Source organism: Ictalurus punctatus, chromosome 3 (assembly GCF_001660625.3).
Source record: "Ictalurus punctatus breed USDA103 chromosome 3, Coco_2.0, whole genome shotgun sequence".
Classification (NCBI taxonomy): domain Eukaryota; kingdom Metazoa; phylum Chordata; class Actinopteri; order Siluriformes; family Ictaluridae; genus Ictalurus; species Ictalurus punctatus.
Genome location: NC_030418.2, coordinates 32,745,422 through 32,762,205, shown reverse-complemented (window position 1 = coordinate 32,762,205; position 16,784 = coordinate 32,745,422). Strand labels below are relative to the sequence as shown.

Genomic DNA, 16,784 nt, shown 5'->3' with positions numbered 1-16,784 from the left:
TGTAATATATACATGATATGCTTAAAAAGTAGGACACTTTGTTGAGAAAAATATTTTTTAGTAACTGTAAAGAGTTTTTGAATTATATAAATTTTTTAAATCGAAAAAAGATTTTTTAAAATTACACAATTAGGCAAAAAATTTGTAGTTAAAATCTAGACACGGTAAAAATAGTTGACTTTAGATGAATAATTTGTTTATTTATAAAGTGAGGAGATGATGAAGATACAAATGCTACCAAAAAAAAAAAAAAAAGAAAAGAAAAAAGAACAGGAACGACAACTGCAATAAGAACTTTATTCGTCTTTATTTCACCTGGACTCCTTAACACAAAGCCACTTTAAACTAAAGCACAACACAATAAGCCTGAAACCGAAATGAAAATAAACCAGCTCAAACATTTGCACTAGATGAAACTGTTTTGAGGAACAGATTGTTTCAAAGCTGCAGTGTGTGAGGTTTCTTACAACAGCAGAACTAATACACTGAATATAATGCTGAATGGAATAAGGATTATTGCTGAACGTGTGTGTGTGTGTGTGTGTGTGTGTGTGTGTCTCAGAGAAAAGGAGTTTATATTCAGATACAGGAATATATCATGCGTCAGTGTTTCCTTGTTTATCCAGAGAAGCGAAAAGACTCAAGTAAAAAGTAGAGAAGCTTAAGAGGCAACTTTATCTTTCTAAATACATTAGCAAAAAAAAAAAAAAGAAGAAGAAAAAAATCAAAGAGCTGATAAAAACACCACCATGCTTCCAACATGAAGGTATGAGAGCAGAACTAATGTGGAATTACAGCATATTACAGCAGAGAGGCGCTAACCTCCTAATTAACTTCTTAATTAACCTTCTAATTAACCTTCTAATTAACCCACAATCAGCCCTTCACATTATTTATTCCAAGGCGAATGTCTCATTTCTTCTTGTACAGTCGAGAAAAATGAAACCCATTTTCAAGTTTACTAATAGTCCAAACACACACACTCACACACACACATACACACACACACACACACACACACACACCCTCACTCACACACTCACTACTCATAATCACACTAAACGCAGCCGCTCACGCTCATCGATTCGCAAAAAATAAATAAAAACACTCAAATACGTGCTAAAGGCAGACGCTCGTCTTTCAACGCTCAAACACAGCGTATATACACTCATACTACAAAATCGTCTCACACTCCCTCGGGGAATGTAGACATGCCACAGACAGATGTGCAGCGCTGACAGCACAGCTGGAGGCCACAGATACAAATCCCATTAATTAAGCGGGGTTTTTTTGTAATACTTTTTTTTTTTTTTTACTTAAACAGCGAATGTAGTGTTTTTAATGGTAGCGAGGTTCCCTAGAGTAACGTTATTTATTGCATTAGTTAGCAGGAAGAAACCAACTTCAGCTTTAATACACCAGAATTAGTTAGAAGCCATTAATATTTGTATTATAGCAAATTATTCAGTGAGGCTAAATGGTGGGTGCCAATATTTACACCTGTAATCGGCTCTTTCAATTGGTTTGCGGCTTTCTTAACGTTTCCATGATGTAAAAAATCGTTTATGTTTTAAGTGTGGGGTTTGTTTTCGTTAATTAATGTAATAAATAATATTCGGTAAATGAACCTCAAAGTGAAGCATTAACATTTTTAGGGTGTCAGTCCTGGAGCGTGCGCTATAGTGCTCAATATAAAGATGGCAGGGTCGGAATTTGTCCTCAAAAGCATGAAGCCTTGGAAAGAACCTGCCTTGTGGTGGTGGTGTGTTGGTGTGGGGAATGTTTTTTGGGCACAAATTGGGCCCCTTCATACAAACCAGTAGAAAACCAGTGGTGGTTAAGGCTCTGGGTTATTGATCGGAAGGTCGGGGGTTCAAGCCCCAGCACTGCCGAGCTGCCACTGTTGGGCCCTTGCGCAAGGCCCTTAACCCTCTCTGCTCCAGGGGGCGCTGTATCATGGCCGACCCTGCGCTCTGACCCCAACTTCCTAACATGCTGGGGTATGCGAAGAAAAGAATTTCACTGTGCATATGTATAGGATCAATAAAGACTCATTATCATTATCCCTTTATGGCCATGATTTACTCATGTTACAATGGTTAACATTCCAGCATAATAAAGCACTGTGTCACACAGCACAAGCCGTCTCGAACGTGCCATATACATGGCAATAAGTTCAGTGCACTTCAAGCTAGATAGACAGATTGAAAAAAAATAAACCTCGAAGTATTTGTAAAAGTGTGCTGATGATAAAAATACTTAAAAAGGAAAGAGAATACAACGACTTTCCCCAAATGGATCAGATTAAAAATGAACTCGCTGTCACTGCTGGTTAGAGCTTGTTAAAAAGCTAGACAATTTAGTCAACAAGATTGGGAGGTAAAAAAAAAACAAAACAACAACAACGAGAAAGAAAACCAGATACATAATGTTAGACTGCCTTCTGTGTACTAAAGAGACTACTCATATTCTCATAATAGACATGTAATGTAGTAATGTATGTGTTTATTTTGCATGTATTGGGTTGTGGGGTAGGACGGTAAGGGCTACATACATTAAGGGGCCGAATTTGTATATTCCCCACACTGTTATACAACCACCACCAGGGTGAAGTGTTGACACAAGGCGGGTTAGGTCACTGCTTAGCTTCCTGCCCAGGGAATCAGGATTTATTAATCCATCCCTGACTGGAGGGACTGGAATTGTGACTGGCTTAATGGCTTAGTGGTTAGCATGTTTGCTACACATCTCTGGGGTTGGGGGTTTGATTCCTGCCTCTGCCCTATGTGCGCAGAGTTTGCAGGTTCTCCCCATGCTTCAGGGGTTTCCTCTGGATACTCCAGTTTCCTCCCCCAGTCCCGAGACCTGCATTGTAGGCTGACTGGCATCTCTAAATGGTCTGTAGTGTGTGAATGTGTATGAGATTGCGCCATGCGATGGGCTGGCACCCCATCCAGAGAGTCCCATGCCTTGTGTCTCGAGTTCCCTGGGATAGGCTCCAGGCTTCCCCCGCAACCCTGCGTCGAATAAGCGGTTGGAATGGAATGGAAAGCCCTTAATGAATCAGGAATGTTCGAGCAGCTCCAGCATTGAGAGTGTACGGAAACAGATTTGAAAGTTGCACTGAATTCTTATTAAAGAAATTTAAACACCACAGAATTTATAGCATTGAACTATAATGATTGGTTATTGAGTATGAATTTGTGAACACTAGGGGTACAAATAACTACCAAAAAAAAATAAATAGATAAAATAGATGTGTTTTTTTGAAGTAATATATTTCAATGCTATGAATTCAGTGTTTACATTTCAATATAAAAAATTCAATGGCCTTTAAAATTCACATCATTATATCTCTTTTTTTGTTTCCAAAAAGAGTAAAGAAAAAAAAAATTGTTAGGAAGCAACAGCTCCAGAAAAAGCCAAAAGCTGGAATGGATTTCAATCGACGGAACATGTATTGTATATATTTTTGTCAGTCTTCCTTCCTCTCCAGGTTGTTGTTCTTGTTCTAAGCGGATCTATTCCTCCCGCTCGAAAGCTCGCTCTTCGCCAGGTTCTTCATTGCACTGAGGAGAGGGTGGGGTGGACGACAGGGGAGGGGCATCAGAGGAGGGCGAGAGGGAGGGAAAAGCCTGAAGAGGGGCGGCTCCAGGGCTTTTAGTGTCCTCTGATAAACCAGAGGGGCATTTCTTCTCAAAGCGGTTTTGTACCAATCCTCCTTCCCTTTCAGACAGGGCGGCGCTGTTCCCCTGACTGCGACGGCACAGCTGCAGCTTTGTCTTATCTAGAGCTGTGTTCTACAGAAAGAGATAAAGAGCTCAGAGGTCATGTGTGCATGGAAGGTGGAAAACAGACACAGAGAGATTATGGTTATGAAGTGAAATGGACGTGGAATGAAAGACAGTGTGAAACTGTTTTAAGAATTCAGTAGTACTCATCTTATATCTCACATTTAGTCCGTATCTTATTCTTAATATTCTTATTCTGGTTTGGGTTTGTTTAATTCTGTATTTAGAAAGCTTCTTTATTAAAAAAAAAAAAAAACCAGCAACAACAAAAAAAACAATAGCAAAAATCTATGTAGTACCTTAATACATAGAAAATTAGAAGGAAAAGCAGATTAACTGTGGTGTGAAGGAGAGTGAGAAAACATAAGTGAAATTCCTGACACATTATTTCCTCAGACTGGCTGATCAGCTTGTTTTGATGTGAGGAATTCACTGTGTAGTTCAACAAAAACAATGCATGTAGACATAATATACAATATTTAACATGTTTAAAATGAACATATATATATATTTTGAAATATTGTGATGCATATGTTGTAAGAAATGGAATATTCTACTTTCACTGTTTCAACATTTTAGAATGGTTAAATATCTTAGAATGAGAAAATCGTATGTTTGGGACTGGTTATATTATTGAACAAAATTATCAAACTTAAACTGGAAAAGGTCTCAGCTTACTGAAAAACTGACTTAGGAAATAAAGAAACTACCTACTGAAAACTTAACCTGTGGAAAACTAATGTAGTAAAAAATGAATCTAGCAAGAAATTAATCTAGTGAAAAACTAAACTACTGAAAAAATAATCTAGTGAAAAGTAACCTAGCAAAAAAAGTAACCTAGTGAAAAAGTTACTTAGTGAAATAGTTACTTAGTGAAAAAATAAATTAGCAAAAAAACAAAAAAAACAAAAAAAAAAAAAAAAAAAAAAAAACAACCTAGGGAAAAAAATAACCTGGCAAAAGTAACCTAGTGAAAAATAACCTAGCAAAAAAACAAACCCAGTGAAAAAGTAACCTAGTGAAAAAGTAATCTAGTGAAAAACTGAATTAGCAAAAAAAAATTACCTAGGGAAAAAAGTGACCTAGCAAAAAATAACCTAGTGAAAAATAACCTAGCAAAAAAACAAACCCAGTGAAAAAATAACCTAGTGAAAAATAACCTAGCAAAAAAACAAACCCAGTGAAAAAATAACCTAGTGAAAAATAACCTAGCAAAAAAACAAACCCAGTGAAAAAGTAACCTAGTGAAAAAGTAATCTAGTGAAAAGTAACCCAGCAAAAAATTAACCCACTGAAAAAGTTGACCCAGCAAAAAACTAAACTAATGAAAAACTAAATTAGCAAAAAAATATAATAAAATAACCTAGGGATAAAATAACCTAGCAAAAAAGTAACCTAGTGAAAAAGTAACCTAGTGAAAAATAACCTAGCAAAAATGTACGTAGCAAAAAAATTTGCCTATCAAAAAAGTAATCGAGTGAAAAAGCAACTTAGTGAAAAAGTAACTTAGCAAAAAAAAGGTAAATTAGAGAAAAAACTAACCTAGCAAAAAACTAGCACAGTGAAAAACTAAACTAGTGAAAAACTAAATTAGCAAAAAAAAAAAAAAAAAAAAAAAAAAAAAAAAAAAAAAAAAAAAAAACCTAGAGAAAAAGATTACCTAGCAAAAAAGTAACCTAGTGAAAACCTAACCTAGGGAAAAGCTAACCTATCTTAGCATAAACATCTTAGCATAAAACTAAGCTAGGGAAAAAGCTAACCCAGTGAAAAATTAACCTAAGGGAAAACTAACCTAGGGACAAGGTAATCTATGAAAAAAATAAGCTAGTGAGAAACTAAACTTGGGAAATACTTGTGAAATATACGCAAGCGAGTGTAGCCTGCTGTTAAAATTCTAAAATTCAGTAGGATGATACTTTGACAGAGAGTTGTCAGTCACGTATGCTCATTTGAACATGTCCACGGAACTTCAACAACTACAACAAAAATTTTGTTAACAAGAAATGGTAGAAGTCCCAAGTATTCACCCCCTTGAACTTTGCCACATTTTGTCGTGTTACAATATGAAGCAAGCTGTTAGAGCAGTGAAGCATGATGGCGGCAGCATCATGCTGCACATTACCCTTAGACGTTGTAGAATTTTCCCCCCACTATGAACTGTTTTGTGTAGCTTCATGATATAATCCCCATTAAGTTCATTTCAGTTCCTCACTGTCCAGTTCTAAGTCAGCCTGGCTGTCATAAATAAATATTCACTGGTGTTTTGCTCACTCTCCCTCAGTGTCAGTGGAAGTGTGTGACATGGATGGAGAAGACAGAAGCCAGGTGTAAGAAGCAGAGCTGTTAGTGTTAGTACATACCATTGGCCTGGAGCTACTCAGAGGATAGGTATGCCGATGGAGGGGTGCAGAAGCAGAGGTACAGAGACTAGGCTTACTCACAGAACGCATACATAGCAACAACATACAGAGCACAAACACACCTCTACAGCTCCATAACACTTTATCTGAAGGACCCCTAAGACATACTTTATATCTTATCTATATAACTGATATCGAATCTTCACGTCCAGGGGTGGGCAAATCACTGGCTGGAAAATTATCGATAATTACCAGGGAAATATGATATGTAGGTCTGGTTATTGGTGTTTTAACCAAGAGAACAAATTTACAAAATAATTTCAGACATTTTTAACATAAGTTTGTCTAGTTGTGGTATGAGACTCTGACTGATTTTATTCTCTGTAGGATCACAGTATGAAAGTATTTCAAATCAACATATGAACAAAATATTGGCCGTAGTTCCGGGACTCTAGTCAGTCCGCACAGGAGTTCTTTTCTGATTGATGCGGCCAAAAATGCTCGATAAAAATGCTTCGGCATTTTTCCAGCAATTGGGGCTTTTTTTTTTTTTGGTGCTTTTTTGTGGAAAACTACTTGAATCGGTAAAATTGCAATTTCGCAGTGATGTTTTATCGGTGTACGAGATCTTTTAGCTGTACTCATGATTGACGCACGTGAACCGAAGAGGGCTTTGGACTGAACGCGCGCCATGATGACGTCACATGACACATCTTGGGCCAAAGTCTTAACGTCACATGACCCATCTTGGGCGCAAAATCTGTGGAAATTTTGAAAAACGGCACGCTACTCCGAATATCGTCGAGTTTGAAACCTTCACTGCTTCTGATTTAATGTAGTCTTATACCACAGCACTGTTAAATCCTCGATTCTGATTGGTCAGAAGGTGCTGATTCATTTTCTATAATAGCAGCTCGGACAGTATTCCGGCACAATCTAATAAACTGATTATTATTATTTCTATTTATTTTTAAAGTGCAGAGTTATTTAACAAAGAAAAATGTATCACTGTTAACATGCCGGAGTTTTCTGCACGGAGACGTTTATTTAACATTTACCGTATGTAAGGAGTCTCCAGTGTCAGCACTATGTAACATTCAGTACCTTTTATAGCTGTAATAATGTACGTGACAACGTGAAATTTCACGTGTTTAAGGTTCTACAACACTATATGTGTATACTACAAACGGATAAATAAAAATAAAAAAAAGTGTGACTTATAGAATATTTGATTCATTAATTCAAACTGCTGTGGTATGAGACGAACAAAACCATTTGGGATTTGGGACGAGCTGTTAAAGGAAAAGAATAAAAGCTCTACACAGTGTTATTGTCGAATATTTTCCCAGAACGGCATGGCGCCGAGTGTTTTAATACTTGCTAATCTAATGGATGTGAATTGGGAGTCCTTCAGAGAAAGTGGAATGGCACTCGCATACCAATCTGTGGATTTGAAGGTTTTCGTTTGTGAAACGTTGACGGAAAAAAGAAGCAGGTAGGAGCTCAATTACAGGACATTTCAGAATACAAAAGTGCGGATCACTGCCAAAAATTGGCTAACAATTAACTTTCCTTTAGAAAAAAAAAATCCAAAATACAAATTAGCTTTTATTTTTCACTTAAATCTGAATGTCTCTCTCTCACACACACACGCAGCGGTCAGAGAAGCAGGAATTCCTCTTTGGCCACAAGGAGGCAGCACATTTCCTATACATGGTGAATTAATAACGGTGAATAACAAACATTGTTCTTTGAATGCACTATTTCCTGTGAAATACTTGTGAACGCGTGACCGAGAAAGACCGACATGTCTTCCTCCGACAGGGTTAATACTTTAAGCGGTTATTAGCTTTGCATGATGCTTAAAGAAACGACATGCGACTCAACGCACTGCGACACAGACAACACGACGGAGACTTGGGCAGCTGGGAATGAGGTGAAAAGACACTGATTCATGGAGAGGTTGAGACTGAGAGGAGTTACAATACTGTATATCTAGCTCCAGTCCTTGAGGATCCGATTAAAGGAGTACTCCAGCGTTTTTTCAACCGAATCTTTACTCATCGTGACGGCAATGCGTGTTTCATTACCACGAACGCCAATAATGCTTCCATGTTCCAGTTTTATCCTTCAGAACAATCCCATCGTAAAGGATTCATTTACAAATACCCTAGAGTGAAGAATTCATTAAAACCGTTCGACAGAAATCCACGTTGTATCGGTACTCGTGAGCTTTTTATTTCGGCTGTAACGTTATCCGAGACACGGGAAACAAGTCCGATTTCTTATCCGTGGTAATCATATGTACACTACTGATGCAGTGGAGAGGATGGACATTACATTTACATTACAGTACATTTTACACAGACGCGCTTATCCAGAGCGACTTACATTTATCTCATTTATACAACTGAGCAGTTGAGGGTTAAGGGCCTTGCTCAAGGGCCCAACAGTGGTAGCTTGGCAGTGCTGGGGGTTGACCTCCTGACCTTCTGATCAGTAACCCAGAGCCTTTAACCACTGACCCTTTGCAAAACACTGGAGTATTCCTTTACGTATTTTTCCTAAACACTGACAGGGTGTGTTCTAGCAGAGAAAAGGCTTTTGGTCAGAAATCTAAACTTGTAAGAGCCGGAGCAAACCATGAGACCAGAAGGAGGCACTGCAACAGCGCAAAGAGCAGCAGATCTAGAAGAGTCAGGACAGACGAAATAAGCTTTAGTAAAGAGATTAGATTTGTCCGACGGAGATGTAGATTTGGAGTCAAATACCCAGAATCCAGCAGCGGGCATCGTCTGGTCCTGGGAGAGACGAGGGCTGTGCACAGATACAGCTCTGGATTTAGATCTCAAACTGTTGGATGAAATTCACAATCTGTAAGAATAGAGTACTCGGAGACCCCAGAGCTGCCCGTGACTCTTCATACAATCTGAATTCTCGCTCAATTCACACAGCGGTTCAGCTCAAATCTGCTCGAATAGGCATTAGCCGATATTAATGACATTTAACGTGGTAATGGGTTTTGATAATGTGACTGTGAAGCATTTTGCCTTTGAATCTACAGCTGAGGTCATACGTTTACATACGCCTTGCGGAATCTGAAAAATGTTAATGATATATATATATATATATATATTATTAAAGCGGGATCATATAAATTGTATTTTGTTTTTTATTTAGTCCTGCCATGAATACGCTATTTCACATAACAGATGTTTATATATAGTCCAATAATAATAATAATAATAATAATAATAATAATCATAATAATAGATTATGTAAAAATACAATAATAATCATTATTAATAATAATTATTAACAATGTTTTTATTATTAAACAATTACTATTAACTACAACATTACCAAAATAAATATTAATACTGATTAATCATGTTATTATTAATAGTTAGTAATAATAATAATAATAATAATAATAGATAAATAGATAGATAGTAAAAATACAATAACAATAATTATTAATAATGTTTTTATTATTAAACAATTACTACTAACTACTACATTACCAAAATAAATGTGAATAATAATGATTAATCACGTTATTATTTATAGTTAGTAATAATAATAATAATAATAATAATAACAGATTATGTAGAAATACAATGACAATAATTATTAATAATGTTTTTATTATTAAACAATTACTACTAACTACTACATTACCAAAATAAATATTAATAATACTGATTAATCATGTTATTTATAATTAGTAATAATAATAGTAATAATAATAATAAGAAGAAGAACAGATTATGTAAAAATACAATAACAATCATTATTAATAATAATTATTAACAATGTTTTTAATATTAAACAATTACTACTAACTACTACATTACCAAAATAAATATTAATAATACTGATTAATCATGTTATTTATGGTTAGTAATAATAATAATCGCAATAATAATAATAATAATAATAATAATAATAATAATAATAATAATACCAGATTATGTAAAAATACAACAACAATCATTATTTATAATAATTATTAACAATGTTTTTATTATTAAACAATTACTACTAACTACTACATTACCAAAATAAATATTAATAATACTGATTAATCATGTTATTATTTATAGTTAGTAATAATAATAATAATAATAATAATAATAATAAGAGATTATGTAGAAATATAATGACAATAATTATTAATAATGTTTTTATTATTAAACAATTACTACTAACTACTACATTACCAAAATAAATATTAATAATACTGATTAATCATGTTATTTATAATTAGTAATAATAATAATAATAATAATAATAATAATAATAACAGATTATTTAAAAATACAATAACAATCATTATTAATAATAATTATTAACAATGTTTTTTATTATTAAACAATTACTACTAACTACTACATTACCAAAATAAATATTAATAATACTGATTAATCATGTTATTTATGGTTAGTAATAATAATAATCGCAATAATAATAATAATAATAATAATAATACCAGATTATGTAAAAATACAATAACAATCATTATTTATAATAATTATTAACAATGTTTTTATTATTAAAGAATTACTACTAACTACTAAATTACCAAAATAAATATTAATAATACTGATTAATCATGTTATTTATAATGAGTAATAATAATAATAATAATAATAATAATAATAATAATAATAATAACAGATTATTTAAAAATACAATAACAATCATTATTAATAATAATTATTAACAATGTTTTTTATTATTAAACAATTACTACTAACTACTACATTACCAAAATAAATATTAATAATACTGATTAATCACGTTATTGTACATGTTTTAATAATAGAAATGATAACATATTAGAACGAGTGCATGACTACAAACCTGTGATTTGGAGCCGTACAGTATAATCCGACTAATCTGAATTTAGCGGTGCTCTAGTTTCACCGGTCATCAGAACAAGTCTATTTTCCACTAACATTTCTCTTCTGTCATTATATTCTGCTCTATGTGATCAGTATAAAGACAGGAAGGAAGTTCTGAAAGTGAATATTAATCTAAAGCACAGCGATGCGAGCAGGTCACTACAACAAACCCGATGAGTCTCGAGCTGCCAGGACAGCGTGAGTGTGATGAGTGTATGAGTGCAGAAAGGATGAGAGCACTACAAGAAGAAACTATAGTATAAGATCCTCTTTAGTCATATACAGACAGGAATCCTAGACATGAATGGTGTACATGAGAGGAAATGACTGACATGTTTCACCCACAAATCCCCCTGAGAGACAGAGGACAGGGGAGGACAAACACACACACACACACACACACACACACACACACACACACGGGATTATTTAACAATCAAAAGGGAACATATACTTCTAACAGATTTAGAAAAAACAATCTGATTTACTTAAGACAGTAATCTGTCCGGCTCTGGAAAGCTCTGTGCATACGGATTAAAGCTTGATTGATTGTACATTTTATTTTATTATATATAAGACATGTTTATCTGTGCTTAGATTTGAGAATATTTAAAGGAATAGTTCAGCCAAAAAATGCTGAAAAAACATGTATAAAATTTCCACCATTTTCTCTCATTCGATTAGTACATGTAATTCATTTCTAGCAGGAATTTTCCCACAATAAACTCCCTGTGCGTCATTTTTATGTAACGGTTATTAGTTAATGAATAAATGAATCAATTATTATAATTGTATTTAGATGTGAGCCAAGCTGTTTCTGAGAATACAGCGAGGTAAATTCCAGAGAAAATGCCACTTAATCATTAGATATTTACTCGGAAATCACCTCGTAATTACGTGGACGCTACAACGATGTCGTAATTACAACTCAGGAAATCGTATTATTCTACTGTTGCGTGCACGATAAACTGGGAATTTGGAAATTTTCCAACAAAGGATCCTCCCACCTGAGCCATATCTGCCTGCAGTTCTTGCCTGGTTTCCTACTAAAGCAAAGCAGCGTTGAGGCTGGCCAGTACCTGGATGGGAAACCTCCTGGGGAAAACTAAGGTTGCTGCTAGAAGTGGTATTAGTTTGACCACCAGGGGGTGCTCATGCTGTGGTCTGTGTGGGTCCTAATGTCCCAGTATAGTGATGGGATACCACACTAGAAAAACAGCACCTTCTTTTACATGGGATAAACTGAGGTCCTGACTCTCTGTAGTCATTAAAAATCCCAGGACATTTCTTGTAAAAGAATAGTGGTATAACCCTTATATACCCATTGACCCTTCTCTATCAAGGCCCCCTAATAATCTCCATCTCTAATTTGGCGACATCACTCTCATCTCCACTAATAGCTGGTGTGTGGTGGGCGTTCTGGAGCACTATGGCTGCCGTCACATCATCCAGGTGGATGCTACTCACTAGTGGTGGTTGAGGAGATCGAACCCCCCCCCCCCCCCCCCCCCCCCGCCCCATACATACAATGTGAAAGCGTTTTGAGTATCTATAAAAACACTATATAATTGTAACTGTAACTAATCCTACTTCCTGTGTTAGAGAGATCACCTGAAGTCAGACATAAAACGCATTACGAGTCGGAATCACTGGGAGGTCGGAAAGTGTTGATTAAACTCTCAGCAGCATGAAAACCCTCAGTTTCCGAGTTGGGGGCGTGTCTATAACCCAGCGTCATGACAGCCATCAATATGAACGCGACTTCCTTTCCTCTTCGGTGAATTTGCTTTTATGAACTTGACTTGTATTTGTTTGGAAAGCTGTTTCAGCTGAACACACAGTAGTTTTCGTGTGTCACGTATCACCGTGGTAAGTCATCAGAAATCATAAATGCTATGGCTATACCGTAAATATTGGCACCCCTGACAAACACTTTAGAGAGTCGCTCAATCTTTTATCGTGCGAGTGCGTGACGATAAACCGGACGTCATCGTCTCCTTTTTACTCGATCAGCTTCATGGATTCAGTGCAAATCCATGAGGCTGAAATAAACTTTAGACCCATAACACGTCTTAGCTAACTGATTGTGATTATGGGAAAATTTCTGCTGCGTACGTTTCATCTTTGGCTGAACTATTACTTTAACGTTAGATTCCGGATCTGATTTCAAATTCCGGTGATGATTATCGTCAAATAATGATGTTACACAGATCGTAATACATATATACTCTCTGTCTGTATGTGTGTGTGTGTGTGTGTGTGTGTGTGTGTGTGTGTGTGTGTGTGTGTGTGTGTGTGTGTGTGTGTGTGTGTGTGTGTGTTTGGTCTTACCATAATAACAGACACTCCGGCGGTGGTGTTGCCCTCTTTCTGTGCGGACGTAAAGTGCTTCTTGAGCTTCCCCATCACCTCCATCTTCATGTTGTTATCCACTGCAGCGTCGTCCTGATACACGTTTACATAAACACAATACACGTCACAAATGTTTACATAAACACAATACACGTCACAGATACACCCAATTCTGAAAATGTAGTAATACAGAATATCATCTCATGATATGACTCTTTTTTGTAGAACAGTGAAATAACTAATCTAATGATAGATATTGTTACACACACACACACACACACACACACACACACACACACACACACACACACACGCACACACATACACACACTCACCGTGACCCAAGGGTGACACAAAATATCTTCTGCCGTGTACCTCATCTCAGCGTTCACCTGAAGCATCTGGCCAATCAGCTCCTGCAAAACAGGTCATGTGACACATGTCATCGAATGCACAAAATTCAAGTTCAAGTTCAGCACCATTTCTAATAAATTTAGAATGTGATATACACAGTCTCTAAAGCAGTTTGTTATTTTTTTTTCATCTTATAATAACATCTTTTTCTTCTTTCCCTTATCTCTATCTATTAGAACTGGATCAAACAACTGCTTATAGCTGCTTTAATGTAAGTAATAACAGAGACGAACTGGTTTTGAGGATGTTCCACAACATTAAATGCAACAACATTAATAAACGGATCAAAAGTACGATGTGTCATATTTTAATAAATATAAAACACGTAAATGGAAAGAAAGCTGTGGTAGAAGAGGAATAAAACACTCCGAGATGTGATGTTACAGGCAAATAATGAACTTTCCATAAGTAACATAAGTACTTTAGCGTTCTCCCTTCTATTCCATTTTTTTCCCTCCAGATTCTCTTGTATTACGTGTTTTCAAACACCAGAAACACGAGTCTACGCCAAACATTTTCTCCAGTTTATTGAAATCAGGAAGGCCTCAGACTCCGGCACCTTTGTAAGGAAAGCGGTTTTTGTTTCAGCCGTCGTTTCACAGTTATTCGCTGTTTCCGCGTTCCATCAAAGGCCCACAGAAAAGAAGTGAAGTCTGTGGGCTTAACATTAACATAAGCATTATGATTTGAAGAAGGAGAGGAGAGAGAATCTTGTACATGAGAAATGAGAGGAAGCGGAGGAGTGTGTGTGGGAAAAGAGAGCAGGAAGCAGTGGATCGTGTGTGTGTGTGTGTGTGGGGGGGGGTATAAATATGACATTGAAGAATAGACAGTGTAAGATATGAAGACAGAAGGGAGTGTGTGTGTGTGTTTGTGTATATCTGTAGTATATAGCACATCTGTACATCTGTAATATACATCACATCTGTATATCTGTAGTGCAGAACACATCTGTACATCTGTAATATACATCACATCTGTATATCTGTAGTATACAGTGCATCTGTACATCTGTAGTATACATCACATCTGTATATCTGTAGTATACAGTGCATCTGTACATCTGTAGTATACATCACATCTGTATATCTGTAGCATACATCACATCTGTATATCTGTAGCATACAGCGCATCTGTACATCTGTAGTATACATCACATCTGTACATCTGTAGCATACATCATATCTGTATATCTGTAGCATACAGCGCATCTGTACATCTGTAGTATACATCACATCTGTAGCATACATCACATCTGTATATCTGTAGAGTATAGCACATCTGTAGTATACATCACATCTGTATACCTGAAGTATACATCACATCTGTATATCTGTAGTGTACAGCGCATCTGTACATCTGTAGTATACATCACATCTGTATATCGGTAGCATACATCACCTCTGTGTATTTGTATAGCATAGCAGATCTGTAGTATACATCACATCTGTACATCTGAAGTGTACATCACATCGGTATATCTGTAGTGTACAGCGCATCTGTACATCTGTAGAGCATTGCACATCTGTACATCTGTAGTGTACAGCATATCTGTACATCTGTAATGTACAGCACATCTGTATATCTGTAGCGTACAGCACATCTTTAGTGTACATCACATCTGTAATATACAGCACATCTGTATATCTGTAGTGCATAGCACATCTGTAGTATACAACACATCTGTACATCTGTAATGTACAGTATGCATTCTCCATGTGAGGATTGGACCACAGATGAACAGATGACATGCTTGTAGAGCTCCAAGAAATACACCAATGCCTTTATAAACTGTCTATATCTTTTTTTTTTTTATTTTCTTGAAAGAAAGATGCGTCACGCGGCATGGTGATCTATCTCACCCACCTTGGCCGAGTCAGTGATGTTGTCCCAGTACGGAGAGGGAAAGTCCACACGGCCCTGCAGGATCTGTTCAAACAGCTCCTCCTGCGCATTATTCTCACTGTATACACACACACACACACACACACACACACACACACTGAGTACAATAATATGAACAGGACAAAGACATTACACAACAGCCACTGTAATTACTGATGTCCTTGTAACACAACAGAAGTCCTGATGCACTAATGGAGTTCCTCAGATGAACACAGTTTAGACAATCCAACGAGTTGATCGACCGAAAGGACAACAAATTAGCTTTAGCCTATTCAATACACCTTGATTTCATTTAGCTTCATCTGTGACCATCAAAAGACATGTGTAATGTGTTTTTGGACTTCAGTGCTCGTAATATTTGTGGGGATTTGATTTGATTTATTTATTTATTTATTTTGAGGGGCATGTTAAAGGTTTTTGCTTTAATTTGCTAAAGAAACCAAACCAACTAAGGTGAAACGGTGAAAACCGAACAGGTCACACCTACTGCTTTCTTATTGGCTGAACAGAGATTTGCTTGTAAAGCGTCACACAAAAGACAAAAATAATAAAAGGGCGTTTGACCTTTAGATGACCCTGCATGTGGGCTTCTCTGTGTGCTTCAGTGCTGTGTGAAACTTCATGTGGAGATGCGTTTGAAATGAAACGATGTACACGTTACGGTATCACATACATATATTATACAGTATACAGGTTTACTATAAACACCTTTTATCCAGAGATATACTGCTTGTGAAAATATACGATGGAAAAAATTGTATTGTGTGTCTTCATATTGGTATATCATCACACTCCGGTGTGACTCTTTGAAGTGTCTGTCTGTGTGTGTGTGTGTGTGTGTGTGTGTACTGTACCTCCGGAAAGGTGGGAAGCCACACAGCAGGATGTAGGTAATCACACCTGCTGCCCAGATGTCCACCTTTATACCATACCTATGAGAGCCAGCCCAAAAAAGCGTGTACGAGTCAGTGTCAATGTGAAAATAACATCCCTTGATGTATTAATATTGCATTCCTGTGTATATAAACACACCTAGCAGGCAGAATTTGAATGAG

At 36.2% G+C, this 16,784-nt stretch overlaps 1 protein-coding gene across 7 annotated transcripts in view; it reads right to left on the bottom strand.

The window, feature by feature from the left end:
• Window positions 1-283: 283 nt before the first annotated feature.
• The window catches only part of dclk2a (doublecortin-like kinase 2a), a 76,925-nt gene continuing 60,424 nt past the window's right edge, over window positions 284-16,784 (bottom strand). For 4 of the 7 annotated variants that reach the window (XM_017464874.3, XM_017464875.3, XM_017464876.3 and 1 more), the window contains 5 exons: window positions 16,584-16,661; window positions 15,691-15,787; window positions 13,746-13,826; window positions 13,390-13,503; window positions 284-3,800 (listed from right to left, as the gene is read on the bottom strand). In XM_017464874.3, the coding sequence (XP_017320363.1) occupies window positions 3,522-3,800; window positions 13,390-13,503; window positions 13,746-13,826; window positions 15,691-15,787; window positions 16,584-16,661 (649 nt within the window). In that variant the 3' untranslated portion in view covers window positions 284-3,521. Of the gene's footprint in view, window positions 3,801-8,922; window positions 9,005-10,916; window positions 11,412-13,389; window positions 13,504-13,745; window positions 13,827-15,690; window positions 15,788-16,583; window positions 16,662-16,784 lie in introns of those variants that run through there. The other 3 variants (XR_001812262.3, XM_017464877.3, XM_047153832.2) reach the window with 3 other exon arrangements.